The following is a 27,443-nucleotide window of genomic DNA, read 5'->3' as shown; positions in this document are numbered from 1 at the left end:
ACGCGCAGCAGACAAATTCTAGCAGACGACACGCGCAGAAAAGCCTCGGCGCCAGGAACCCGCACTGCGCGACGACGCGTGGCGCCACCATCTCAACGAGCGCGTCTCCGCGGAGCCGAGCAGAGAGACTCCCGAGCGGCTGACCCAGTCGTGCAAACAGAAACTGGAAAAACCAAAAGAGAATATCGCAAGGTGGTTCTCCTTCGCGAGCGCCGCTCGTACTCAAGCAGACGCTCGCCCCGTTTTCCCCATCGGCCTTCTCCACGCATCCTCTTCAAGCATCCCTTTCATATCGTCGCCGGAAACCTCAGACAGTCTAAACTCGACATCTGTCTGTACGAGCCATCGCAATTCGCCTCATCTAAAAAAAAAAGAAAAAAAGAATATTTGCGTCGAAGTTGTGTGATGTGCCGACGGATGAACACCTGCTGTGGACTTTAACAGTCGTCCTGCGTTGCGCACACGCCGAAGCTGCGATATTTCTGCTCATCTAACCTGAAGGACACAGAGTCGACGAAGACATCGGAGCGGCGCGTTTACCACCATCACCCGACTAGCCATGGATCCAGTGAGGCCTGGAAAGAAGCTTCCCATTCACTTGAAGGTAGAAGCGCCTTTTTGGATCAATAACATGGCTTGCGCGTCGTCGCGCATGTGCTTACGACGCGCCAGATGCCGAAGCCCTAGCTTTACAACCGTTTTACAACGTGCAACGCCCATATATTGGTTGCGAGCGATATAGCAGCGGGACTTTTAATATAGTTCCGATAAAGCGCAACTTCCCAAAGCAAATATTTATAATAATTACTGCATGGACATTTTTAATTGTGCGGTTCGTTGGTGTCGGCCGCATAATCGTAGGCGAGAAAGCGTTAGATTTCCGTTGCGTTGCATTGCCGAGAGGCCGATAATCCTTTCGCGTTGTACGCACAGATAAGCCTCGGAACAACGTGTACCTGCGATAACGCAGAGCTTCATATATATATGTCTATAGACTTTTCGCGCGCGCTGAATTGGGTGCTTTGTACCCCTGTAACAACTCCATCGGCAGGTGTTTTTCGGCAGTGGCGTACCAACTTGTTTTTGAGAGGGCGGGGGGGGGGGGGGGGGGGGGGGCGGTGCCCTTGGTATCCCTTGGGCGCCGGCGGACAGTGTTCGCCCCTGCCCAGTGGCGGCTGATTCAAGGGGGGTGGGGGACAAATGCCTTGCCCCCCCCCCCCCTTCACTCTGAGAACTGGGGGGAGGGGGGGGGGGCAAGCGCCCCCTTGCCCCCCCCCCCCCCCGGTTGGCACGCCCATGTTTTTCGGTGTTTATTTATTCTACAAATATCGGTGTATTTTTGGTGATCTGTTTTGGACGGATGCTAAGGCTGTGAAAACATCCCACGCAAAGGAAAGTGTATTGATAAAAAAAAAAAAAAAAAAAGTCTTCGCTGGAGCAAAGACATCTCCAGAAATTCCTATTTTTTGGTTTCAACCGATTTTGTATTTTCGACACGAATCTTTACCGTCGTTCTTAAATTTTATTAATTTTTTTTTTTTTTTTTGAAACCGACAGATGTGTATCTATGTTTTTCGACTAAAACAGGGAAATGTACGGCCTATATATGAGCCATGGCGTGGTTTCTAACTAAATATGTGACCATGTTATATTTAGTCCGCACCTGTGTTTGTAGTTAAAAAAAGTAATACTTCCGCATTTCTGGGGCGTTTTATTTTCGGTGTGCATGTACTTGATTAAAAAAAAAAAAAAGAACAAAAAGTCAATGTACATGTAAAGGTAGGTGATCTGCCGCAACGATTGAAATACTTCGTACACATACGCATTTTCACAGCGGACTACTGCTGTATCATGTATAAATTACAGCAACCTAATTTTGAAGGAAAAAAGAAAATGAAAGTTGCACCTGCGATACGCGACTGAGTCCTTGGCGAATTGCAATGTGCATGCGTCGTCGACGAAAACAGAATTGTTCGACTAGCAGGTGCTTCTCTTCGGCTCGCCTTCCGTAAAAACACAATGGACGCAATAAGAAGAAGGTCGGCATAGCGTGGCATTGCAGTTCGCTATGCATCTTTAGCCAGATCCGTAGACCACCCCGAGTCGAACCCATCAGTGACATCTTTATTATCCCAAAACCCCTTCGATAGGTTGTTCTCTAAGGTTTCCCCCCCCGCAGGGAACGCCTATGGGCTTGACCCTCCTGGCTTTCCGGGGTCAAACCGGTTGGCAGGTCCTAAGACTTGACAAATAAAAAAATAAAAAGACCGGAAAGATAATAAAGAAATACATAAACAGGACAGCTTCTACGCACTAGCTACTACCAGACAGGCGCTTGCCTCCATTAACAGCGCGCGTGCAATGAGTAACGAGCGTGTGATGGTATCCCCGCCTTCCTGCTAAATTTCGAAGCGCAATCAGTTTAATTGCGTCCTAAATAAGGGATGAAAACTAGGCAGCAAGAAAGCAAGCTCGCCACCAGATCGACGTGAGAAAGGTCGTCTTCTACGAGTGCGCCAAACGTGCGAAGAGATAGCTCCTCGTTGGACAAACACACAAAAAACAGCAGACGACGTTATTGGGCGCGTCGTCTGCTTCGGCAACGAGCAGACGACAACGAGCCCGCGGGACGCCCGAACCGACCGCAGCGCGCTACATCAAAAGGATGTCACTTCGTCGAGGCTGATAAGCAAAACAATAAAAAGAAAAATGAAAGAGCGTTAAGCTGTTATCAAATAGCAAACAAACACATCCATAGGCCCCCTGGAGCCTTCATTTTTCTTCACACGGTCGCGACGTTACGCGAAATTCCCAAGGTCAGGAACGGCGGCCATTTCTTTTATACGTTGTATCGCCGTCATTACGTTTTGTGTTGTTTTCTGTGTTTTGGCCGGGGGGCCCGACTCTTTAGCGGAGGGCGCTCCTGCACGCAGTGGACCGATGACTATACCTCGCTAAATTTGCGGCATTGTCTTGTTTCTCGTAGTTTGTGTACTTGTTTTTTTCTTTGTTTTTTCTGCAAAATGTAACAAATATAAAAAAAAAAAATGGTGAATGAAACAACAATGGAGAATTACTTCGGCGTTGCTCCGTATCCGCTTGTGATGACACTTGCTGCACACAATGGCAGGAGGTCGTCGGAATGCTGCTGAACAAGAAGAAAAAAAGTAATGCCTGTGCACTAAGCGAAGGTATGTTGCACAGTTTATACGCTAGCACTGCCAGCTATTTATACTCACCCAGAGCTGATGCTAGGTTTGTCCAACTAACTGATACCATTAATTTAATTATTTTTAAGTTTATAAAAAAAAAAGAAAAAACTGCTGTTAAGGTTTATGAGTGGTTGGGCACAGCCTGCTATGTTTGCAGCCGATCTAACGCGAAAACTTCGCTGGTTTTCAATTATGACGCTAGTCTAGAAATGGCAATTATGCGCGCTAGTCTAGAAATGGCAGTATTTCCGTGATTTCTTCTCTACAAGATACATGTTCACTTTGGAGGAAAGTATGCGAAGAGATTGTTTCAGAACGCTAATGACAAAATCGAAGTTTCCAAGGTCGCATGCATTCACACACTTAGCGCATAAAAGTGGACATTATTTTTCACCTTTATGTTGTAGCTAGAAGTCGTCCTAGAAGTGAACGCAGGAAGTGTGCTGCGGAGCTCTATAATGGTCGCTTACAACTTTAGAATCGCATGTTTCTTAAGTTCACGATTCCTATTACTAGGTAAAACACACACACACACACACACACACGCACGCACGCACGCACGCACACACACACACACACACACACACACACACACACACACACACACACACACACACACACACACAGACACACACACACACACACACACACACACACACACACACACACACACATATTCTTTTTTTCTTGCGTGGAAGATTGATTTTTCAATGCTCCGAATCGTTGAAAACACAGCGAAAAAAGAAATTCAGTGTGAATGTAATCGAGCTTAATTTATAACTTTGTTTTATTCTTCCACGTCATACGTTTTGTTAAAACAAAACCAATTAGGTTTTTCTTTTTTTTTTTTACTTAGGGAAAACATTTTATTTGCTTTAATACATCAGCGAATCAAAACGCAATCCAACCAGCTTCCAATATATTTTTTAGCATCTTAAAAACTTTTAGCCGCACTGTTTTCCGTCGATTTCGGGCACAGGCTGCCACTGTGGTCACTGCATGGTGCCACTGCGGCCTGCTCAAGGCAAAATAGGAGTGCTCCGTTGGCTCTGTCTCTTGGCCAAACCAACAGCGCACAAAGCGTCAAAAGAAAGTAAGATCGACGATATAGAGTCGTGGCCTTTGTACTTGCGAGCGCAGTTGGCGAGTCTCCTCTCGGCAATGGCTTTTTCTTTTCGTTTTGAAGTGCACGAGGAGTCGGCACGGTCTCGTAAAGCAGGTGGGACGGTGATCATGTAAGATGAAACGGCTATACTAGCCGATGTAAGATCAACCTGACGCATACCTCCGTGTCTGTCGGTCTTTTTCTGTCCAAGTCCTCTCTCCTTGCTGGTCTGTGTGCGCGTGTATGTACGCGCACGTATTTCTTGTTTTCCTTTCTCCCTTTCGTGTGTTTTTTTTTTTTTTTATGCTTTCAATACGACATTATTTGACTAAGGAACAAAGTGGAAAGTAGAGAAAAAAAAATGAATTTTTTTCGAAAGAGCACCACTCGTTCAGCCTTATCAATATCTTTTCTTGCTTGGTGAATGGTTTTCTTCTACAAAATACATGCACATTGAAAAAATAAAACGATTGGCAGACAGCAAATAAAAATATATTTTAGATAATAATTTGTTCGGGAAAGGGTTGGTTTAAAAAAAAATCGTTAGAGTGAAACCGATGTGATTTCAATCACGGTTTAAATCATGAATGATACAAATCGTGATTTAAATGGTATTGATTTTCTTTTATCCCCCACCCCCACTATATGAGGGTGGTTGTCACTTTGCAATGTTGTTGGCGATTTATCTTATCGGGTTGAGGCTGCAATCTCGGTCGCTGTCCAGTGACCAGGAGATATGAACAGCACTCTGCGTGCCGTTTCTCTGTCGGGTTTTCGAGCTATCGAAACTTAACACATCTTAGGAGATACACAGGTTTTACTCTTCTCGGTGAGCCGTTGATTAATTTAGTACCTATGCCTAGATTCAAAGTGACACTGGAGATAACGGCGAGGGAAGGTTACGCCAAAACCAACGTTCAAAATATTTCCGTGCTCCTCGAGTGAGGAGACATGTTGAATAAACTCGTTCACACAGTGGCGTCGACTGCGTTGCGCTGCGTTGCGTCGGCACAGCACAGCGCCTTCCCATTGGCTCGTTTGTAAGGGTCGCCATAGCAGCAGTTCGACGCAAGCAGTCTGAACGCAGTCATACGCGGATGTCTGAACAGGTACACTATTTTGCGTTTTTTTTTTCTTTTCTTTTTACTGGCGTGAGCTTGCACAGAATTGATTTCACACCATCAAACTTTTTGAAGGGCGTCGAGAACTGTACTGCCCCCCCCCCCCTCCCCTCCCCCCCCCCCCCTCCCTCCCCCCGCGAACCTATTACATTTGACAGTCTTTCAGACCGAATTCGAAAATGCAATAATTTCACGAAAAACAATTATTGTGAGGTGTAATGTCTGGGTTACTGCCTCAGATGTGTCTGTGGCCTTGAGGCAATTCAGTGGCTATCAAAGTTTGCCCTTTGCCAGTGCTGTACCACACAGCACTGGCCAAGTTACTGCGGTTGCGAGCCGTCACGCGCGTGAAGATCCAAACATCGACACATCTTCTGAATCTGGGAGTGAATTTCTCTGCCTTTGTATCTTTCTCACGCACATTTCGAGTTGTTTTACGCGCGTATATGTCTACAACTAGTAAAGCGCCGAGAGCGCGGTTTGCGTGGGCGCTTGTGTCGAGACTGGCCTTTCGAAACGCTTTGCACTGCAGACACGAGAGCTTGCGCAACGAGACATCCGCTGCACTCGACAACTACGACTAACGGGTCTAGACTCCAGACACACGCTTGCGACGGCGAGCACGCGAGCCCCATCCTAAACCCACTCCTATTCTGAATGTAGGTGCTTGTTATGTTCGAAGTTTATGTGGATTATTTCCGTTCGAACTCGGCGGGGACGAAGAATGTTACTTGGGTTTTGTTTTTCCTCGATATTTCGATGTTTATTTGGTGAAAGTGATATACATCTCTAGGTTATCATTTTCACGATAAAATCCGGAATAGTTTGCTTGTTTGTTTGCGCTCATCCTCGGAGACATCGGCGTCGAAAAGGAGGAAGGCTGCGAGGGTCAGACCGCGTATCCTGTTTGACTTGGGGAGCGGGGAAAGAGAGGAGAATCTCGTGGGCTGGCTCGGAAAGGATTAGCGTCTTGGAATGCTTTCGGTAAGTCTTGTTTACATATCTGCTAGCCGCGCTAGCCGTGCACGCCTCCTGCGCTCCCTTCTTTTCTTTTGTGCAAATACATATTGATTGATGGAAGCGGAGGCGTGCGGTCCGACGTTTGTGTCAGCGTTAGGGGAAGTCCTCCTACCTCCAGGCTCGAGGTGCATCGGTCACATAAAATCAGCCACCTGATGTCGTAGGCCATGTTCTGAAATGTATATATTCCATCTCTCTCTAGGGTAAAAGTTTTGTACTTTAGCGTTCGAGAACCCACCCGCGTTCAACGTTGCTCTGCCTGTGTCGCAGTGGCGTAGCCAATTTGGAGGGGCTTCTTCAGCCCTACCACATGCCTTTGTGCCTTTGAACCCCCCCCCCCCCCCCCCCCCACACACACACACACACACACCAGGTCATGGACATTCCAACCACCTCAGCCCCTTGAATTCCTGGCTACGCCACCGCTGTTGTGTCACGTGACATGACCGCCTGGAATAACTCAAATTCTTTATTCGAGTAAAATTTGGAACGCATTTCTTTTTTCTTCTGTAACATCCGGGCAGTCATTACATGTCGGTTACCAACATCTGGACCGGCCCCCCGTCCCCGGAAACCGATAGGATAAGAAGAGCAGAGAGGTCTTTCAGCTGTCCCTCCTCCAGCAGCGCAAGGTTCTTACCTTCGACAGCATTCCCGCGTCTCGCAAACTTCGAGCATGCACACGCAGCCAAGGCGCGTTGAAAAACAACGAGCCCGTGTCGGAGCCCGGGCCTCCGAAAGAGACTTCTTGGCGTTCTCAGCCTGTCAGTGGCTAACATGTATTTGCGCGTGACAGGAACATGCTCTTCGGATGAGCAATACCTACCATGTCGACTTCGACTGCATTGCGTAAACACATTCCAGGGACTAAAAATAATCGAAAGAGGGAGGAGAAATTCTGTTTGCACCCACGATCAGGAAGGAGTAAATAAAGCGCGTTATTACTAACGGCATTCACGCTGCTCCTAAAAAAAAAAAAAAAAAAAAAAAAAAAAAAAAAAAAAAAAAAACGCGTTTGGGTTACAACGCGCGAGCACATAGATAGAGATTCGAGTAGAGAAAATGCATTGTCGATAAGGAAAGAAAAAAAGATGGCGACTATGTTTGTGAGTGCGCTTATCCGCGTTCCGAGATCCCGTGGGCTGCGACAGACGTGCCCTCTTGGCGGTTGTCTTGGGGTGAGATACGAGACGGTCCCAGGGACGGTACGGAATTGGCACGCGCCTACGCGAGATATGCCTACTACGGCGCAAGGCAAGGTGCAAAGTGCAGTGGTTGAGGGAGCGTACGTGGGAGGGGGAGGGAGATGCTAGTAGGCACAGTGTGAGTCAAGGACGTTTTAGGGTAATGTCAACTTCAAGCGCTTTTTCGAGACTCAATATTTGCCATTTACCAAAAACTAAACATTTCTTCCTAGGAAAGCTGGCGTTTTCTTGTCTCGGCGTTTCCATTATAATACATCCAAGTATGTTTTTCCCCCTTTTAATGAAAAGGGCCGCGGTGGCATTCGAGTTACTTCCCTGTGGTTCTTTTATGTCTTAAATTGTTGTATCTTAAATATACCCGGAGTTGCATCGCGCTACTACTGGCTACATTTGCATTGTGGTACAACTTGCCACGGGGCGAAATATGCAGCAGCACAAGAGCTTACCCCTTTGAACTGAACGCACGGTCAGTTTTCTAAAGCTCTGTTTCCTTTTTCTTCTCGCACCCGAAAGCCCTGAACTATTGGCGTGCGCATTAAACGCTTCAGGGGCCTTGAGACACAGGATGTCCTTCGCGCAGCACTCACTTCCCGTTCATCAGAGCACCATAAATTGAAAACGTACTCTCGACGCAACAACAAAAAACAACAATACAAGAGGTTCCAAATATTACGCAAATACTCCCACCATAAGGTTTACTACATCTCCTGTAACTACGGCAGATGCATTTAATGTAATGTACGTTGATGTATGGCCTTCTCAAAACCGAAACTTCAAGAACGATGTCGGCCATGTTTGAACAACGCCAACCCAGCCAACCCACCAACCACGTCCTCTCGGGGGATTAATAAAGTTGGCCGTGCTCTCCGCGCGTGCACTCGTGTATTATGTGAGCGTGGCCCGCGGTTCGCGTCTCGCTTGGTGGCTGCTGCCTCAAATGCTTCGAAAAACGCGGCGGGCTTCCTCTGTTCATTGTTGCGTCCACGCAAGGACGTCGTCTCGCTTGGCTTGCTGTAACAACTGTCGGAGAAGCAGCAAGGAAGAGAGGGGCTTGATTGTTAATAATGGAGACAAATGCCGGGCTGACCTAGCTCCCGACCATGGCACCACCGAAACCAGTGACAGGTCGACGAACTTACGGTAGTGTTATCTCGCTTTAACGAGGGGGGAAGCGGGATGGTCTAAAAGGTGCTCTAATTATTATAGCGCGCAAGGATGTGTACTTTAAGCGGCAGTGGAAGGTTACACGTATCACTACCAGACGCGCATTGTACTTGCAAAAGTTTGATCGCTGTATATCTGTTAGTATGGGGCATTTCGTTCGAATATTTTGATTTAAAAATTTCCTACTTGAGCAAATGTCTCAAGAGCAAATGTCTCAAACAATTTACTTTGAAATGCTTCACGGACAAATTACGTTGTGTTCATCAGAGCATTTATTGAAGACAGTTTTTTCGTTGAAATTTAGTACATTTCCACCGGAAATGGCTTTACGCACGACGCGGAGAGCTCGTGCTATTTGGGACCGTGTATTTGGGTCACCGTTTTCGGACGGCGCGTGTAAAAGGTGTAAAAAGCATGTTACCCTCCCCCCCCCAATACACGCCGCTTCGCGGCGTCCTTCCCCGATTGCACCTCCGGAAAGGGAGGCCCATACCATTTAGTTCGGCGAAGTTTCGTCAACATTCGATTTGTTTTCACTGCTAATCGTAAGAAAGAAATGTAAATAAAAACAAAGAATAAGCATAGGGACGGACAGAACAGCAGAGGTGCTGTTCTGTCCGTCCCTATGTTTATTCTTTCTGTTTTTATTTAACTTCACCAACGCACTCACGTCGAACTAAGAAATGTAAAAATCGCGAAATAAACGACAAAAAAAAATGTTATAGAAAAAAAAAAAGTAAGCCCACATTGGGGATCGAACCGGGGTCTGCTGCGTGTGAAGCAGGCACCTTACCAATAAGCTATGCCACCGCTTCGGAAACTGTAACCATTCGTTTTATACCAGTTTTGCGTTGTGCGTATAGCCATTTCCAGTCGAGGTGCACGACATAGTGCGCATAGCTTTACTTCATCCTTTGTTCAGAGGTAGGAAACACGTTTACGAACAAGCCTGCATTTGCTCACAACAGCCGTGAGTGGCGTGCGTTATGGCACAGACATATGTGCTTTAATCTTCAAGCCTGTTACATTGGGTACACTGAAAAACTGTAAATATGTGTTTCTGTTTTTTCTTACCCTGCAGAGTGCCCAAACCCGGCTGCACATCAAGGGTGGGAAGATTGTCAACGATGACATGATCCTGGATGGTGACGTCTACATAGAAGATGGCATCATCAGGTGAGTGGAGATACCAATTACTTAGAAATTTATTTTGCAGTCTCAGAGCACTGTAGCTTTAAAGCGAATTTCTCTACCTTACATCAAGTACTTTGAATGTTTAACCAAAATGTTTGGAAAGACCATTATGTTACATCTATACACGGCTTGCATGTGATGTCATTGTACTGTACCAATGGCCATTCCTACTTGTTCTTGCCGAGAAAAAAAAAAAAAAAAAATTTGGTGGTGCAAATTATATGCTGCAGAAGGTACACACACAGCCGCATGGTCCTTCACAATGGCTGTCGATCTGTACCATGCCTCCAGTACGTCTAGCATATATTTGAACCAGCATCTTCTGAAAGAACTGGTGATAATGCATCTATTGCAACTGAGTTCTCTATGCATACCCATGCCAGAGCATCGGTAAAGACTGGATAACAAAGAGCCAGTAATAAACAATATTACTAAAAAACCAGTCGCAAACACAGAGTTCTGACAGAAATAGACATCATAGGAAACGGAAAATGGTAGTCTATAGTCGGTGACAAGTTAAAAGTTCAGGGAAGGCTCCTTCCACCCTCTATTTATTTATTTATTTATAACATACTGCAGACCAAGATGGTCCAAGCAGGAGTGAATAAAAAAGAGTAAATCACACACCGTACATGACAATATACAAGCAACACCTTTGACAGAAAGTACAAATAAAGAACTTTTATACATAGCATAAAAAACCACCAGCAGTGCAGAAGGAAATGTAGCAGTGAGGACCTATGAAGTCATGAACTAGGAGGAAACGCCTAACTGAGTGGGAAGGGAATTCCAGTCACTAATTGTTCTGGGGAAAAAATCAAATTTAAAAAGATTGGTGCGAGCAAAGTAAGGTGCCAGTAAGTGTGGCTGATAATGTCTGGTTTGTCTCATAGTAACAGGTTGTAGGTATGAGCGCCGATTAATAGAAAACCTATCATTTGCAAGAAGATACAAAAACTTCAGCCTAGCCTTTTTTCTTCTTTCCTGTAACAAATCAATTTGGTTTATTTGCATTAGTGAAGAGAGAGAGTCGGATCGTTTGAATTTATTGTAAATAAATCTGACTGCCCGCCTTTAAACTCGTTCTAGTTTATTTATATCTTTTTTGGTAAAGGGTCCCATACAATGCTGGCGTATTCAAGCTTAGGGTCTTACGAGTGAGTTGGTCGCTAGTAATTTTACATTAGAACACTTTAGAAAAGCAAACACTGGAGAGGAGGCTACCTCCTCTCCACTAAAGTGGAAAGGGGTGAGAGTAGTTTCCCCTGAATTCTTAGCCCGTTATGTACCATAGGCATCTTCACTTACCCTAGTTTTGGAGTGGAACCCACAGCAACTTGAGAAAACAATGCCTTCCTTTACAGACAAGTTGGCAAAGACCTCACCATACCAGGAGGCACTAAGACTATTGAAGCCAAAGGAAAACTCGTCATTCCAGGTGAGAATAGGGACATATTTTAATGAAACTAAGAGATATTAATCTTCGCCCCTCTGTAGTCAGTTGGATTTCTGAATTTCTTGCTAATCACACTCAGTACACTTCTGTTAACAATGTAAAATCTTCCACTAGCACAGTAACGTCTGGCGTCCCTCAGGGAACCGTTCTTGGCCCTCTTCTTTTTTTAATCTACATTAATGATCTCTACCATGGCATCAGTTCTGAAGTATGTTTGTTTGCCGATGACTGTGTCATCTATAGACCGATTCATTCGCGACACGATCAACTAATCTTGCAGAACGATCTCCAACTTATAATTCAGTGGTGTCATAATTGGCAAATGGCTTTAAACTGTAATAAATGTAAATTGCTATCTTTTTCCTGCAGTTCACATGTTCTATCCTCCTCTTACCACCTTTCTAGCATTCCAGTAACTGCTTGTTCATCGTATAAATACCTAGGAATTCATCTGACATCTGACCTGTCATGGACCACTCGCATAACATCTTTCATTACCGATGCTAACCACACTCTCGGATTTCTTTGTCGTAACCTCAGACAAGCTACATCCCCAGTAAAACAACTTGCTTATACTACCTTGGTCAGAACTAAACTAGAATTTGCTTCTTCCATATGGTCACCATGGCAAACATACCTAACTAACAACCTGGAATCCGTTCAAAGCGGAGCCCTCCGTTTTATTTATTCCGACTATTCCCCTTACGCAAGCATATCAGGATTTCGCCAATCAGCTAACCTTGACACACTTTCTCACCGCCGCAGGGTGTCTCGTCTTTCTCTTCATCAGATCTTTTATGACAACAGTCATCCCAGACAAAGTTTGCTATCGCCTCCTTATGCATTTTTCCTCGTCTCGACCATTCTTGTAAACTCCGGCCGATTTTATTGTCAACTGTCACTCACCAAATGTCTACTTTACCATTGGCCATTGACGACTGGAACTTACTGCCGACGTAATTGTTTCTTTATCTGACACTGAGAAATTTTCTGCAGCCATTAGTTTATTTTTTCTAACCTATAACTAGATTGCAGCGTGTTTTTGTTGATGAATAGTTGTGTTGTTTGTTTGTTTTTGAAGTGTTCACTCCCTTGTATAATGCCCCCTGGGCCTTCAAGGAATAATAAATGATGATGATGATGATGATAATTATATTTGATCCAAGCCTGCAATCACTGCAAAAAGTCTGTGGAAGGGAGAGAGATGGAATTTGGGTGGGCGGGTTGAATTCGAATTTCAGGAGGGATCGATGTCAGCACCCACTTCCAGTTGCCGCTGCCCAGCGGCATACGGTCGGCGGACGATTTCTACACGGGAACCCGCGCAGCCGTGGCTGGTGGAACCACCATGATCGGTAAGTTGCACAACCTGAGTTTAGCTGGCAATCGGCATCATAAAGTTGCTATGCTAATGGTTTGGTCTCTGCTGCAGCTTTCTTAACAGACTAGCATCTGCTTGTAGGCTATCTTTGTGGCACCTCCTCGGTTTGTAATTACGATTATTGGAGCCAAGAAGGAGCAGCAAACGGGCAGATGGCATCCTTTGATATGCGGCCAAATACATTTTTTCTTTGGATGTACAAATATGGGTTAGCGTTAAAAGCTGTACTTGTTCCATAATCACAAAAGCAATGTTTTTTTCTTTTTTTTTCTAATGACCAATATACTTTTTTGGTGGTTCCAAAACTTTTCTGCTAATTGTCCTTAAAACATTTCCGGTCCATTTTTAGTTTTCCTGGTTTTAAAGTATGTATACTAATTCATAAACATAGATGTCCCGGCTTTCTGCTCAGAGTCGGGACGTGACCTTCACCACCTGGCCAGCGTGTCCCATACCAAATAGGCGTTGCGCGGCACTATGCTCTGTTACAGGTTAAAGCTAGCAGGATAAGCCCCTAGCACCCACAGATCACCTGCCTTGCCTCGATTGGTGGTTTCCTCCTCTCCAGCATTTGCTCTGCTAAAGTGGTAAGAGTGGAGGGCTCTGCGGAGAGGAGCTTGTCGTGCTATTGTAAACCCAATGACCTGGAGTTACTGCGGCAACTTGTAGCGTCCTTGGGGTTGAGGGCAGTTTCGTAACAACTATGAGGACAACGTCGAGGAAGCTCCGTTGGGGCTAACAACAAACGTTGCTCTCTCTCTCCCCTCACGGTCTCTTCCAGTCGACTGCGTCTTGGACACTACTTGCTCCCCCCTGGAGGCCTTTGAGAAGTGGAAGAGCTGGGCAGACGAGAAGGTGTGCTGCGACTACGGCCTCCAGCTGGCCGTCACTTCCTTCGACCCCAAGACCAAGGAGGAGCTGGAGACTCTGGTCAAGGAAAAAGGTGCAGTTCATGTCGCAGTTTCGCAAACTTGGCTTAAAATACTGGCCGTGCGCCTATGTTGCAATACATGGCCTGCACGTGACGGCATCGTACCCAGCTGGCGGTCGTTCCTACATGTCCTTGCCAAAAAGAAAAATTTGGCGGTGCAAAATCTGAGTCGCAGAAAATACGCGCTCAACAGCAAGGCCAACACATTGTCTCTCGTTGCGACGGCAGTGCAAGCCATGTACGAAGCGCCCACTCCAGCAAACTAATAGGCCCACTGGGCTGACCTAGGTACTTCTCCATGTCAGGTGCCTCTTGAGAAGGCTGTGCGAAGAAGGGGAGCTTCATGCGCATGCATCGGTGCGAAGTGGGAAAGCTTGACACGAGAGCGCAATGATGAGAGCAGCGTGGCTACTTTAAAAAAATGATAGGTTCTGTTAGACTCCTACACTGCTGCTACTATACCATTCCGCTGGATCAAAAGTGGAGAACTAAAAAGTGCCCATCCTCACTTTTTCGTGATTATCTCCAACTTTTGCGCTGGTGCTTGCTCGGTATCTTACAGTATGACAGCTTAGCTCCAATGTCGAACAGAAAGGCGTGTGCTGTCTGTTTATTGGACACATCAGCATGTCTTGGCAGCTCTTCTCAGCTGCACATGAGCTTGAATATTTTGACAGTGGAGCCCGTGTTGGCTGTACTTCGGTTGAGGATCTGCGAAAGTTTTTTCAAGAATAAATGAATGGGTACGGAGTTGCAATACATCAAAGCTGCCAAAAAGGTTCGTAGAGCCTGATAAGGCCTCTTCATTATCGCTAGGGGTCAGTTACACTCATCAAAGAACAATGATTAATGGACCCCTTATCGTTTTAATTGCATGTGTGGTTTTATCTCCAGGGGTCAACACCTTCAGGGCCTACCTGAGCATGGATTCCTTGATGCTTTCCGACGTCGACTTTGTGCACCTCTTGGAAGTTTCCAAGCACTTGGGAGCACTGACAACGGTCCATGCCGAAAATGGACTGGTGATTGCGGAGGTAATTGCCTCTCACTCTCTCTCTCCCTCTCCCCAAGAAGTCTTGCAGCAAGTTCAGTAGCCTATGTGCTCGTTGCCTTCAGCCAGGCCTTGACTGCACATGCGATGAAGTGTTATCGAAGGCAAAGACCTCACACTCGAGAGGGAGCATCAATTTGGCTCTTAACTTGTCACCGACTATTGTAGGGGATTATACCTGTGCTCTAAACTTAGCCGGCACACTCAATAAAATAGCTATAAAAACATCTTCAGGCACACTGTAGAATGGTGATATGAGTTTAGTGCAACTTGAAGCCTTGTATTCTCAGGAACGCTGCACTGCATTGTATTTTTATGCATACATACCTGGTATCGTCAATTGAATTCACATCAGGTGCGACATACATGGACATAAAACAAGGGCGATAGAAATATGTTTTGCACCAGCTTCAGGTATGTACTATACAATGCGAATAAATAGTGTGCAGTCATGCACTTCATACAAATGAAAGGTGTAAGATTGTGAGAAGCATGGGCTCTCTTATTTAATGAATTGATGATGCTTGATAAAGTTAAGTAAATCTATACAATGTAGCACAATTTATTTGTGTGGCCTCATAGCATTGAAGAATGTTTCAAGTGCAAAGGCACTTACCTAAAACCAAAGCATGAGATGAACCGATCTTCCTCTTTTGCGGCAATTCCTAGCTGATTCTAAGTTATATTTGCTTCCCTGCTATTGTAGTTCAAAAGTCTGCCACTAGAGGCTGCACCTTTTGTACCATGTGGCTTTTACCTCAACAGACTGAGCTATAAGTTTTACTTACTTTACCACAACAATATACAGGAAGCTCTAGGCACTAATCCAGCCGATAAAGCTAAAAAGCTATACGCTTGCAAATGATTTCTGTCACATGGTCAACAATGGGGCAGACATGTTGCTTTTGCAGAACCAGAAGCGCATTCAGGCACTTGGCATTATGGGGCCCGAAGGTGTGCTCTACAGCCAACCTGAAGAGGTGAGGTTTTGATCCAGAAATGTCACCTTCAAATTAAACATGCTTCTGACATGTTTTAACACTGTTTGGATGTATATTCTTCGTAAAAAAATGTTAGGCTGAGGCAGAAGCAACCCTGCGTGCCATCGTCCTGGCCAATCAGGTGTCTACGCCCCTGCTGGTCTCTCCAGTCATGAGCAAGGGTGCTGCCGACGTGATTGTGAAAAAGCGCAACGATGGTAAGAACTTCATTAAATCCTCTTCGTATTTGCATCCACACTATTTTTAAATCATTCTCAGTCATAACTAGAACGAGATCACATACATTGTGCAGCGGCACTCTTAGCATGAACGTGACATTGGCTTGTTTTGGCATTTTACTTGGAAGCGACATTGGTGGGCACCAAATTTGGCTTCTCAAATTAGTTCCCCAAATCCTTCCAGCCGCACTAGTATTCATTGCTTGTTCACGCTAACAGTGTCGTACAGTGTACAGTTTTCGTAGTGTACATAATCATTGTGACCAAAGTCGTTAGTGCATATGGCTCCACTGAAATGGAAAAAGATTAATGTTGTTCATTGTTTGACTTGCACAAACTAACAAATGCAATGTTTCAATACATTCTATATGTGTCTTCATATCTCTACTGAACTAGGCTATGAAACATCGCATGCTCTCGAGCTAGTCGAAGCTTGCTCGATGTCATTCACGCCCTCGAGAACTTTACAGCATACATGCGAACGAGCGTAATCACGTGACAGTGGATGTTGTGTTCCCCAGGCTGCGTTGTGTTTGGCGAACCTACCGCGGCCAGTTTGGGCACAGACGGCAGCCACTACTTCAACAAGTGCTGGGCGCACGCGGCTGCCCACGTGACCTCGCCTCCTCTGAGCGCCGATCCCTCAACAGCCGGTCGTCTGATGGACCTCCTCGGATGGTACGTCAAATCTTGTTGCCGTGTCGTTTCCTCTTGACACTGCTTCTCAACGTCATGACAGTGATAGTTTTCAATCAAACAATGGGAGGTCATTTCATGAGGGACGCACGAAGCGAACGGAGAGTCTTGCGGCGATTGAAAAGAGAACATTTTAGTAAAGGTTTCGTATAGCATTTAGAGCGTGTAGGCCTACAAGAAGTCATTGAGCTTCTAGGCCTTTGAAACAGAGTCCTATTTCGAGCAAAAAAGATTACGCTCATAATTTGTGCCACTAGGGTTATCTCGTGGTGGGTCAACATGGTTGTGAACATCCACTGCTCACTTTTATTCACATTGATTTTGTCCAAATGCTGAAGCTAGGGCCTGACATGGTACGGTGTGGTGTCATTGGTCTAATTATGAACTGAGGTTTTTTTGTTTTGGTTTTTCCTAACAAGAAAAGCCAGGCTTGCTTAAAACCTAATTAATTAGGAAGACTCCCTGTTGATACTTTGGGCATCCTTAGGACCATGTGAATAGAAGACAGGTCCCTCAGATTTCGTATGAGGTACATCAGTCATTTAGAACTTCAAATACCTGCAAACAGCTGAAGCCTTACTCTTGTGGACACTGTATCTAGGGCTCTATGTTTTCATAATCTATGGGTATATTTTTTTCAAGTGAGGAGTAAAAATATCTGGGACTGGTTTTCTTTCCTGAAGAACAGGTTAAATCGGGTGTCATTTTAATGATACTATCTCCTTATGTAACTCAGACCAAAAATTCTAGACATGCTGCATTCATTGAAATCACACTTAAATTTTTTTTTCCTAGTTTTTTTATTAATTATAAAAAGCATTGCTGGCAAAGATGGCAACAACTATGATGCCCTCCGTCTTCTTCCAGTGGCGACCTGCACACGACGGGGTCGCACCACTGCACCTACACCATGGCGCAAAAGGCGGTCGGCTGCGACAACTTCACCAAGATTCCCCACGGCGTCAACGGAGTCGAGGAGAGAATGCTAGTGGTCTGGGAGAAGGGCGTGGTATGTTGGTCGTCCAACGGCGGCATACTAACTAGTAGATTTTTTTTCCTGTGGCATAAGTGTATGATCTTGCCATTATGTTGCATGGTCAACTTATTGTGCCAATAAATTTATACTTTATTGCACCCTACGACAGATGGGCCATCCCAGCCAATAGACCTTTCCGGAAAATCACGGAAGGCCTTACGGCAATCCTAGATTGCGGTGCGCGACGCGGGGAATTGCGCGAGGCTGTTCTCGCGCACTATCCATTCCCTCATTCGTGTGACTCCACAACACGGAGTAAATAAAACAAATGCACAACTTATTTGATACACACTGCACTTTCCTGTCGTCTCGCCGCCTTTGCTTTGCGAAACGATAAAATGTAAAACCAACGTAACATCTTTTTTTAGTTAGTTCACGCGTCGTACATCGGATCGTCGTAATGCACCAAGAGGACGGCGAGTGCGCCGCAAACTCCTGGAATGGTCTATCCGGCGCTGCGAATGTGTCGTGCGACTCCTCTCCCTCTGTGTCACTGCGCTTCTCTGGAAGGTCGCATGGAGCTCTTATGGCATTAGGCTGGTTGATGGCTCGTGGCGTCCACTGTGGTCGATCGTAAGGTTAAACGGGGTACAGTTTGTGCTGCATTCTGTACCTTTTCCAACTTTGCACAAAGGCACAAAGTAAACCTACCTTCCCAGTTGTATTTCTAATAGTATGGCCCGAGTGAAATGTTACCGTGAGCTGAAATTTCACTTGGACAAGGATTTAGAAATGAAAATTATCACCACCCTGCGAATAGAAATGTTACGAAAGCCGGATACTGTTCTTAGGTGCATGCAATCTCCTAACTCAGTCGCAATATGCCACAGCATGTTTTTGCAATATCTTTTATTAGTTATACCAATCGCCAGCTCTCAAGGAACCTCTCATGTGGTGTATAATCTTGGTTTATTTACGGTCTGGGCGAGTTTAATAGGCACCATATAGATTGTCGTGCAGGAAAATTAAAATGACTAGATCAGTCGTAAAAAGTAAAGGTGTGCACATAATACATTTTGACTATGGATTGAATATTAATATTAAATTTGAGTGTGAATTCAAATTAAAGTATTTTCAAATGCTAATATATTACATTTAGTAGACGTTTCTCCTTTTTTTTTCTTGAAGACTGTTTACATATAGAGGAACAGTTTCGTTACATCAGAAATATTTCACATACTTGTATTACGAAAAAAATGACCAGATAAGAATAGTTGAGAAAAACACAACATAGAACATGGCAATGCAAAGCTGTGACTACCCTATTTATTTTAATGTAGCTTAATTTTATTTTATTTTCCAGCACTGTCTTTTAAAATTGGGGATAGATCTACAGTTGTAACCAAAGAAGGTCGATCTACAATAGTGGGCCAAATGGCCAAGTCCATCGAGCCAACCCATATGCTTCGGCATGTCACCCATTATTCCTTGCACACACAGTAAAACCTCGTTATAACAAAGTTGAAGGAGCGGTCGTAATTATTTCGTTATAACCATTAGTTTGTTATGGCCAATGTCCATTTCTTCCCTAACAGCAAGCAAGGGGAATTATAATTGCTTTGTTATATCCATTCAAGCAAGGGGAATTATAATTGCTTTGTTATATCCATTAGTTTGTTATATCCCGTTTTGTTATAACGAAGTTTTACTGTATGTGCAAAGCAATGAAGCTTGACATGAGAAATTGGAAAATTCTGAAGACATCATTCATAATTTTTAAGTATACTCGAATACCTACCTACATCGAACAGAAAAAGTGTGCTACGAATCGACTCGAATAGAAAATGCTATTTATGAATTATTAAAAGTTTAGAATATTCAGATAGCATTAACAGAATGATTGCTGTAATAGGAGACAGATTGTGCCTTGACATCACTGCTATGAAATATTGTACTTAATTATGCTCTTTTTGTTTTCAGATGACAGGCAAGATGGATGCCTGCCGTTTTGTTGCTGTCACCAGCACAAATGCAGCTAAGCTGTTTAACATGTATCCTAAAAAGGTAAGAGGCAATTTAGTGAAATGAGAATATCTGGTGTCTAGCAGTCTGAGTTTAGCTTAAAACTCAAAGTGTACTTCAACTTAAGAAAACAAAAATTGTCATTCCTTGATTTGCTTCCTATACTCTCCTATTCATTCACACCTGAAGTTTCTTAATTCAGGAAGTTCAAGATTGGTAAGATACTATTCCCCCCCTGAATTTTGTAAACCCGCTCCTGGTGTGACAGTTTGTAAGGCACATGGTGTGCCACTTTGTGACAGATCAACCAGTTCTTTACGCTGGAATATTCCACACAGAGCGACAAATTCATTATAACAAATATTTTGACCAATTAATGGTGTAAAAATGAAATGGCCATACAGTGTATGCTTCTTATGAGGTCCCTGTATCAGAGTGAATCATTAAAACAGTTTTTATAGATACTTTGCAGTCAACTTCGAATTGTACAGAGGCAGCTGGTCACTTGCTAGAAACTTGTTTAAACATTGCTACATCAAGATAATGAAATTGCATATACCACTTTTTTTTTTTGCAATGAAGTAATAACAAGCTAATACTGGTACAGGTATACAATATGCTCACGTTGCCAGAAACACTGACTAAGTAGAAACATTTTCCCATCATAAATTTACTTGATTAAGGAGAACTTTCAAGAACCGAGAATTGACTGCATTCATCGCACCTAAAATACTTATCTTTATATACTCGTGGACAACTCTATGTGGCCATTCAGAAGAAGTGAAGAGTGCATGTGCATAGGTGTGATCGGCACTCGAGATGACCGAGCATCCGTACGCCCATAGCTGTAACTGCATAGACACAGAAACTTGTCTGCGGGTGTGTGACCTTCACGAAGCAGCAGCCACAATGCCGCGAAAGATGAGGCATGCTCGGGCTTTCCAACCTTCTTGTTCTCTTTCACTTCATTTGCTATCCTCCAAAGGGACGCATTCAGGTGGGTTCGGATGCGGATGTCGTCATTTGGGACCCCAAGGAGCTCGTGTCCATCTCCAAGAAGAGCCACAACTCCGTGTCCGACTTCAACATCTTCGAGGGGCTCGAAGTTCGCGGCGGACCCTGCTGCGTCGTGTCGCATGGGCATGTCGTTCTGGAGGAAGGACAGGTCAGTCTTCTCAACATGCGACGGTTTCGAAAATTTCCTAAATTTCTATTTCAATGACTTGTAGGAAGCCCTGATCGGCGTCTCATGCTTCATGAGCATCGTTGGTATGTGGGAGACCAACATGGAGTGCAATTTCCATTCGAGAGTAAAGTTCTGCAGCTGCTTACAGGAGAATATCGTTTCCGTATGTGTTGTATAAGAGCTGCGTTCTAATTTTTTTTCTAAGTACCGTAAAATACCGGGGGAGCATCCACCCCATCTTTACTGAAAACTGGGTTAATCTAGACATGGGCACTTCTTCGGTCAAATTGGGCGCTTAACGTACAATTTGCAGAATTTCAAAGTTTGGAAAATGTTAACAGTGGGTGCTTAAACAAAGTCGATGCTGCTGCGCACCCTTTGCTTAGTTTTAAAACATTTCAAAAGTAATGGGTGGCTACTCTATGTAACATGGACACATGCTTGGGATTTTACAGTATTCTGGAGGCCCAAAGCTTGACGTTTCATCTTAATCGATTTTTGTGCTGAATAAGACGCACTTGACTTGCCACTGGAATCAAGTGGCGTGGAGACTGCCACATGCAAACTGCCTAAGACAGTGGAAGTTTTTCCTTCTCAGCTTTGGGAAGAAACTGTACTGTTATGCATGGTGTCATGCTCTGTGCTCAATGGTGTTCTGACTCTCAATCGCTTTGGTTCTTCCTTTCAGCTGAAAGTCAGCGAGGGATCCGGACGCTTCGTCAGCCTCCCACCTTTCTCGCCCCACACCTTCAGCTGCCTCTTCGAAAGGGAGAGGGTGCGGAATTTTTTGGAATTCTCACTATACAATGTCCAGAAGCTTCGACATCAAGAAATTGTATTGTTTGGAAGGGTCTCAATGTTCGGCATGATTTAGGCACAGCTAGTGTCACTCCTCGCTCGCACCTCACTGTTTGTTTTGAAAGGTTAGAAAGGAGAAGCTATTACTGTTGAATGATTCTTCAGACACGTGACCCGTATGCAAAACTTGCGACTATAGTTGTAATAAAACAGCATAAATATTTTCTATAAACACGGCTACATTGCAGATAAAGGATTCGCTCCGTGTGGCACTGGCAATGTGCAGCTACCGCATGCATATCAAAAACTGTCCCTGCATGTAATAATTAAAAAAAACAAAAAAACATTAATTTTTTAAAGTAATTATTGGATGTGTAGATATTGAAAGACTTTAAAAAGTACTCTACTTCATAAGTTGTGGCTTTTGATATGTTGACTAAATAAATGTCTTTTTGTTAAGTTTTTTTCTTTCTTTTACAAGCTGTATTGATTGTTTAGTGCGTACCTACAGGGACTTACTATATCGTTGTGTCAACTAAAATTTTATAAACCAAAATGTTTCGTATATTGCGAGCCATCCATGTTTAACAGATCTCAACATGGTACTTTTTTTTCTCTACAAGCTGTTGTTTGACATGCAAAACAAAAAGTTAGAGCAGGAGGTGCGAGGCTCTGTCGCACAAGCCGACATGGCTTTGATGAGCCCGATATGATGCATTCGAAGCTGTCGACCAAACATTTAATATCATTATATATATATATAAAAAAAAAAATCTGTCCCAAATTGAAATTTTGCAAAAAACAGTTTCAACTTCATATCAGTCCCGCAGGATGTAGCTACCATAACTTCACGATTCCCACTTGTTACTACCATCTGCAAAAGGCATTCCAGTACATGCAGGAGATAAGGACGCGAAAGCGGAAACATGTTGCGACTCCAAGTATGGACCATAGTCGCCGATAGAATGAGAAAGGCTGGGCGTCTCTCTTTCATGCACTGCCTCCAGCACGTGCCAATTGCCTTTTGCCGGGCTTCACTTCGGCTGTGCATGTGCACTCAAGGTTTGTGAGAAGACAAAGCGTTATCGAAAGTAGCTTGTGCTGGAGGCGGGACCACTGAAACTCTTCCCTGCCGTTCCAATCCTTTCGACGACTATTGGCGACGTGTGCAGCCAAAAGCGTTATAGTCAGATTTTCCACGATTGGCCAGACACTCAATATGACGTCTTTAGTGGATTTTCATCCACAGAAACAAGAATGATATCAGACTGCCAACTTTGAAGGTCTTCATTTAAGAATGTGGCGACTGCAAACTTCCACCGTCCCCTTTATGCAGGCCGTAGACCTCATCCGCAATGAATCGTGAGTGGCCAGGATCACGTCTTGCGAGGTCGCGGCAAGGCGAGTCTTGAGTGCCCAGACTCGTTCAACGCAAGGTCTAGGCCGGAGTCTACGGAGCGCACCGATTGGACACTCGCGGCGCCGCCGCCGCGTTTTGTCGCCAAAGTCCAGTCTGCGCACTCCGCAGACCCTCAGCCCTGACTTTGCATTTAATGAGTCTAGAGTCCCCGGTTGTATTGTCACGGAAAGGAACGACGAGAGGGTGCCGGCGAAACGTCTCGGCACTAACGGGGACGCTTTTGCGCCGCACAGGCAAACCAGCCGGTCAAGGTGAACCGCGACGGCTACCAGGGACCCGTGGGCGGCGACCAGGTGTTCAACGGCGGCGTGACGCCGGGGAAAGAAGGCCAGACGCCATACCGGGCCCAGAACAGCCCCCACACCCCTTACAGCCCGCTGACACCCTCTCAGCAGCAGTTCCACACCAGGGGCCCCACTCGCAGCGGTGGCCGCAATCTCCAGGATTCTAGCTTCAGCCTCTCCGGTGAGCAATTGGACTGCGACGGGATTTGAGCGTCGTTCAAGGCTGGTTCGCACAATTGTGTTTGACCGCAATCGAATGTGTCGTGCCAACCCGTGACCGCTTACAACGAGAGAACACTCTATGCAAAGAGCAAGTCGTCTGCTTCTTGCACAGGAGTTGCGGTGACGTCAGAACAACGCCGGGCTCTGATTGGCTTTGATTGAAAGGATGATGGGTAGACATCAGTGCTAAACCCCTCAAAATCTACCCACTATTTTTTTTTTTTTCAATCGACCAGTAAAAGTTTGCCATTCTGACATCATCGCAACCTCTGCGCAAGAAACAGGTGAACTTATGCTCCATGTTAACTTGTGGATACAAATGTGCAAAGTGGTCTTCAATGTTGCGGTGGTGGAAATAATTTTTAATATCTAGGTCCTTGCTCAGTACAGAGTGAAGAAGAGGCTCCCTATGGAGAAAAGTCTCTCTTATTCCCGAAAACAACACGTAAGGTCCTCGTTTACACAGTAGAATCTCGTTAATTTAAATTCCAAGGGGGACCAAAACTCTGTTTGAATAATGCAAAGTTTGAATTACCGGGTGTTTCCTTCCTATAAACGCATAGGACGGGACCTGCATGTTAGTTTGAATTATCAGCGAGTTTGAAATAAGAGAGATTGAATTAAAGAGAGTCCTCTGTTTGTTCTCGGTTCATTCGGTTCCACTGTTTTCACACACACACAACTGCTGGTGCTGTTGGATTCCTGTAGGAATGTGTGTATCAGTTTCCCGTTCGTTGTGTTTGCCTTTCCGGTTGTTACACCCAAAATACTGCCGTCGCACGCCGCCGACAGCGGCTCAGTGGCCTATGCCTGCTCGTGCTTTTTGCCCGGGTGGGCACGTAAGAGTCGGCTATCCGGAGTAGCCCATTCATGTTTCTATCTCTTCCTATGTTGTTTCGCACGCACTTCTCCCCAACTCGGTTGCTCGTCTCATTTTTGCGTGTAGTTCCTAGCTCCTAATCGTGCATTGCACGATCGTGCATGGCGTGCGAGCGTCGAACTTTACTGTATTGTGCCGGCGCGTGCATTGGGCTTCTGCACTTCGCACCTGTGCGCTAGGAGCAGCAGCTGATGCGGGGGAGCATTTGGGTAAGACGCCGATGTACACTTCGCAGTTTCCACTTTTCCTCACTCCCTCTTTTTCTCATGTCCTTTCCACCTTCCAGCTTGCCCCAGCGCGGCTTGCTCCCTTACTTTAGGGGAGGAGGGGGGGAGCTAAGAGGATTATCTTTCCTGCAGAAAGCCGAAGTTGTCATCGGCCTTTAACTCAATGGGGTTGGATTTTTTAGAATCTTATGGGTCGACATTTTTCTGTTATGACTGTAGATGGACCTCTTAATTAAAAAAGGAGTGTTTACAGGACGAACACAGAGCAATCTTTGAATGCTCTCCACAGCCGTGAAAGCCATGCTAAGACATATACCATTATGAGAACACATAAGTTTTTTTATATAATAATGTTATTAGTAAAGGTGGACACAGGCAAGCGACTTGCATCTTATAAATTTTTCTTTCCCTCCTTTAATAATAATAAAGAATAAGTAGCCAATCAGACCAAAAATATGGGGGTGGGTTATGTTTCGGGGCAGGGGCATCTCACGGGACATTGCGATATCTTGTTCTTGTGTAAAAAATGTTGCTTACTCGCAAACTTGTCCCGACATTTTCTCCAGGAGCACAAATCGATGACAGCGAGGGCCAGCGCAGTGGCATCCGCGTCCACAACCCACCGGGCGGAAGATCGAGCGGGATTTGGTAAATCGTGGAGGAAAGACCCAAGGAACAACGCTGATGCAGTTCTCGTGTTCGTGTTGCCCCCCCCCCCCCCCACCTCCCATTTCTTCAATCTTGTCAACTCTCCCCCATGCCGTATCACGTCAAGCGGGCAGCCGATTGTACGTCAGAGTGGCGCTGCAAGGAAAGACAGTCGATCGAACAAATGACCGGTGGCGTTAAAGTCCAGTCGGGGTTGCTGTTGTTTGAATTTTCCTCTTAAGCTACGTGGCAGAAGACAAAGTTTAAAGTATACTTTCCTTCAACAAGAAAAGGTTAACCGGTTCTTAAAAAAGGGCCGAGCCCCGTGTAAAAGTGGTTGTGAAGAGGAATGTAATTTTTTTTTCTTTTCCTTCAGTGCAATGGGAGTTGGGACTGCTTGTTCCGATTTAAACAGAGATAATTTACCCTTAGAAAAAAAAAAAATTCTAAGCACTCATATCAAGCATTTGTAATGCTCTTAATAAAAACGTTGCAACTCGCGAGTACTTTGAGTCCCGCTAAGCAACAAAAGGTGCAGCTGAGCAAAGTGTTCTTGTGCTCTTGCCAATGCCAAACAGCTTCATAACCTTCTCTTACATTGCCTCTGTTGTTGGTGCGGTTGTTCTCGTAACCTTTTTACGACATCTACAAAGTGTTCAGGTGAAGAAATCTTAACCCTAGTGTTTCTTGTGCACCCGTGAAGTATTGCAAGCAAGATTTTTTATGCAGATCGTGGAGTGACAAGATTTTTTTTATTTCAGGCAAAGTTCTTTGTGACTGGGGTTTTTAGTGATTGCATAGTTGGAAATGGAGTTTTATATGAAGTTTTTCTCTACTTTTATTTTGTAGGTGTAGCACTGCCAGTTAGCTGTAGCCCTTTTTTTTTCAGCGTAGAAAGCTCTTGAGTCAGTCTGCGTGGAGGTGTTGATAGCGATAGGCATTTAGTATTTCCTCTTTTTTTTTTTTTTGGCAATCGTGAATGCTCCACCTTGTCTGATTCTTGAATCATCATTTGTGGACAGGTGTTCGTAACATGTGTGTGTGTTTTTATAATGGCAAATGTGCAGCAGGTGTTGTCATATATATGCACTCCCTTGCCTCATTTATTGTGAGAAATAAAGAGGTGCTACAGCCATACTTTTGGTTTCCAATTTCCTAGGATGACCTCCCCACATTTCTTTTTAAGACCTAAATGTAGTTTCTATATCCGCTTTCCTCCTTTCCCACTTTCCTGGTGGCCACAGGTAAGTAAAGCAAATTAGAGGGCTTTCACTAAGTCCTCAAAGTCGGTGAAAAAAAAAAAAAAAAACAACTTTCAACAATTAAAAAAAGATATTGAACACGTCACTCGCGCGCTTCTCATCTTTCCCGACGCCCGGCGCCACCTGTGCTACCGGAGTGATCAGAGTACAGCGGAGAGCCCAGATTGTAGAGAGGATCCACCTCAAGCCATGGGGGGGCGTTCGCAATTTAATGGTGACGCCTCCGGCCAACGTTACTAAAACACTCAGTTGGGAAACTCTCCGTCGAAACCTGGGCCGCTGGCGTCCACCGAGACCGCGCTAAATACGACAACAGCGCCACTCTTTATCGTTTGTCTGTACTATGGTCACCTTGAGCTTTTTGAAAGCCTGTTTTTGCGTAAAAACAAACGAAAAAGACTTTTTGTATGAAATTTATTGGAGTTTAGTACAAAAAGAGGGGCGCGTTATAAAACCATGCATCAGCGGTCCTTTCAGGTAGCGCGTCCCGACCTAGGTGCATTTTAACTACTGTAGCTTGACGCGGCTCGTCCGCCGGGGAGATGGAGATGGCACCCCTGTAACCTCTTCCGGTCTTCCGCTGTATCTGTTCTTGGAGCCAAAATAGAAGTCACGTGCAGTTCCTCGAGTGGCCGCTGTGGGAGAAATGGTGGTGTTGTGTTCGTCATTAGCTCGGTGATCGGAGACAGATTGGGGCCACTTTTTCAAAGCTGTCTCTATGGGAGTTTCCCAACTGAGTGTTCTAGTAACGTTGCCTCCAGCC

General features: G+C 44.9%; 1 protein-coding gene across 5 annotated transcripts in view; it reads left to right on the top strand.

Annotated features, from left to right (window-relative positions):
* LOC8030166 (dihydropyrimidinase-related protein 2) overlaps window positions 1-26,555 on the top strand; it is a 39,484-nt gene extending 12,929 nt beyond the window's left edge. For 3 of the 5 annotated variants that reach the window (XM_042289455.1, XM_042289454.1, XM_042289456.1), the window contains 14 exons: window positions 9,909-10,003; window positions 11,386-11,459; window positions 12,719-12,832; window positions 13,640-13,801; window positions 14,684-14,823; window positions 15,752-15,820; window positions 15,918-16,038; window positions 16,581-16,737; window positions 17,623-17,764; window positions 19,712-19,795; window positions 20,739-20,918; window positions 21,628-21,714; window positions 23,391-23,622; window positions 25,337-26,555. In XM_042289455.1, the coding sequence (XP_042145389.1) occupies window positions 9,909-10,003; window positions 11,386-11,459; window positions 12,719-12,832; window positions 13,640-13,801; window positions 14,684-14,823; window positions 15,752-15,820; window positions 15,918-16,038; window positions 16,581-16,737; window positions 17,623-17,764; window positions 19,712-19,795; window positions 20,739-20,918; window positions 21,628-21,714; window positions 23,391-23,622; window positions 25,337-25,422 (1,743 nt within the window). In that variant the 3' untranslated portion in view covers window positions 25,423-26,555. Of the gene's footprint in view, window positions 1-89; window positions 605-8,595; window positions 8,804-9,908; window positions 10,004-11,385; window positions 11,460-12,718; window positions 12,833-13,639; window positions 13,802-14,683; window positions 14,824-15,751; window positions 15,821-15,917; window positions 16,039-16,580; window positions 16,738-17,622; window positions 17,765-19,711; window positions 19,796-20,738; window positions 20,919-21,627; window positions 21,715-23,390; window positions 23,623-25,336 lie in introns of those variants that run through there. The other 2 variants (XM_029987179.4, XM_029987199.4) reach the window with 2 other exon arrangements.
* The last annotated feature ends 888 nt before the right edge of the window (window positions 26,556-27,443 follow it).

Source organism: Ixodes scapularis, unplaced genomic scaffold (assembly GCF_016920785.2).
Source record: "Ixodes scapularis isolate PalLabHiFi unplaced genomic scaffold, ASM1692078v2 PGA_scaffold12__126_contigs__length_90152505, whole genome shotgun sequence".
Taxonomy (NCBI): domain Eukaryota; kingdom Metazoa; phylum Arthropoda; class Arachnida; order Ixodida; family Ixodidae; genus Ixodes; species Ixodes scapularis.
Note: the sequence above shows the minus strand (reverse complement) of the source record. Positions and strands in the feature narration are given on the sequence as shown.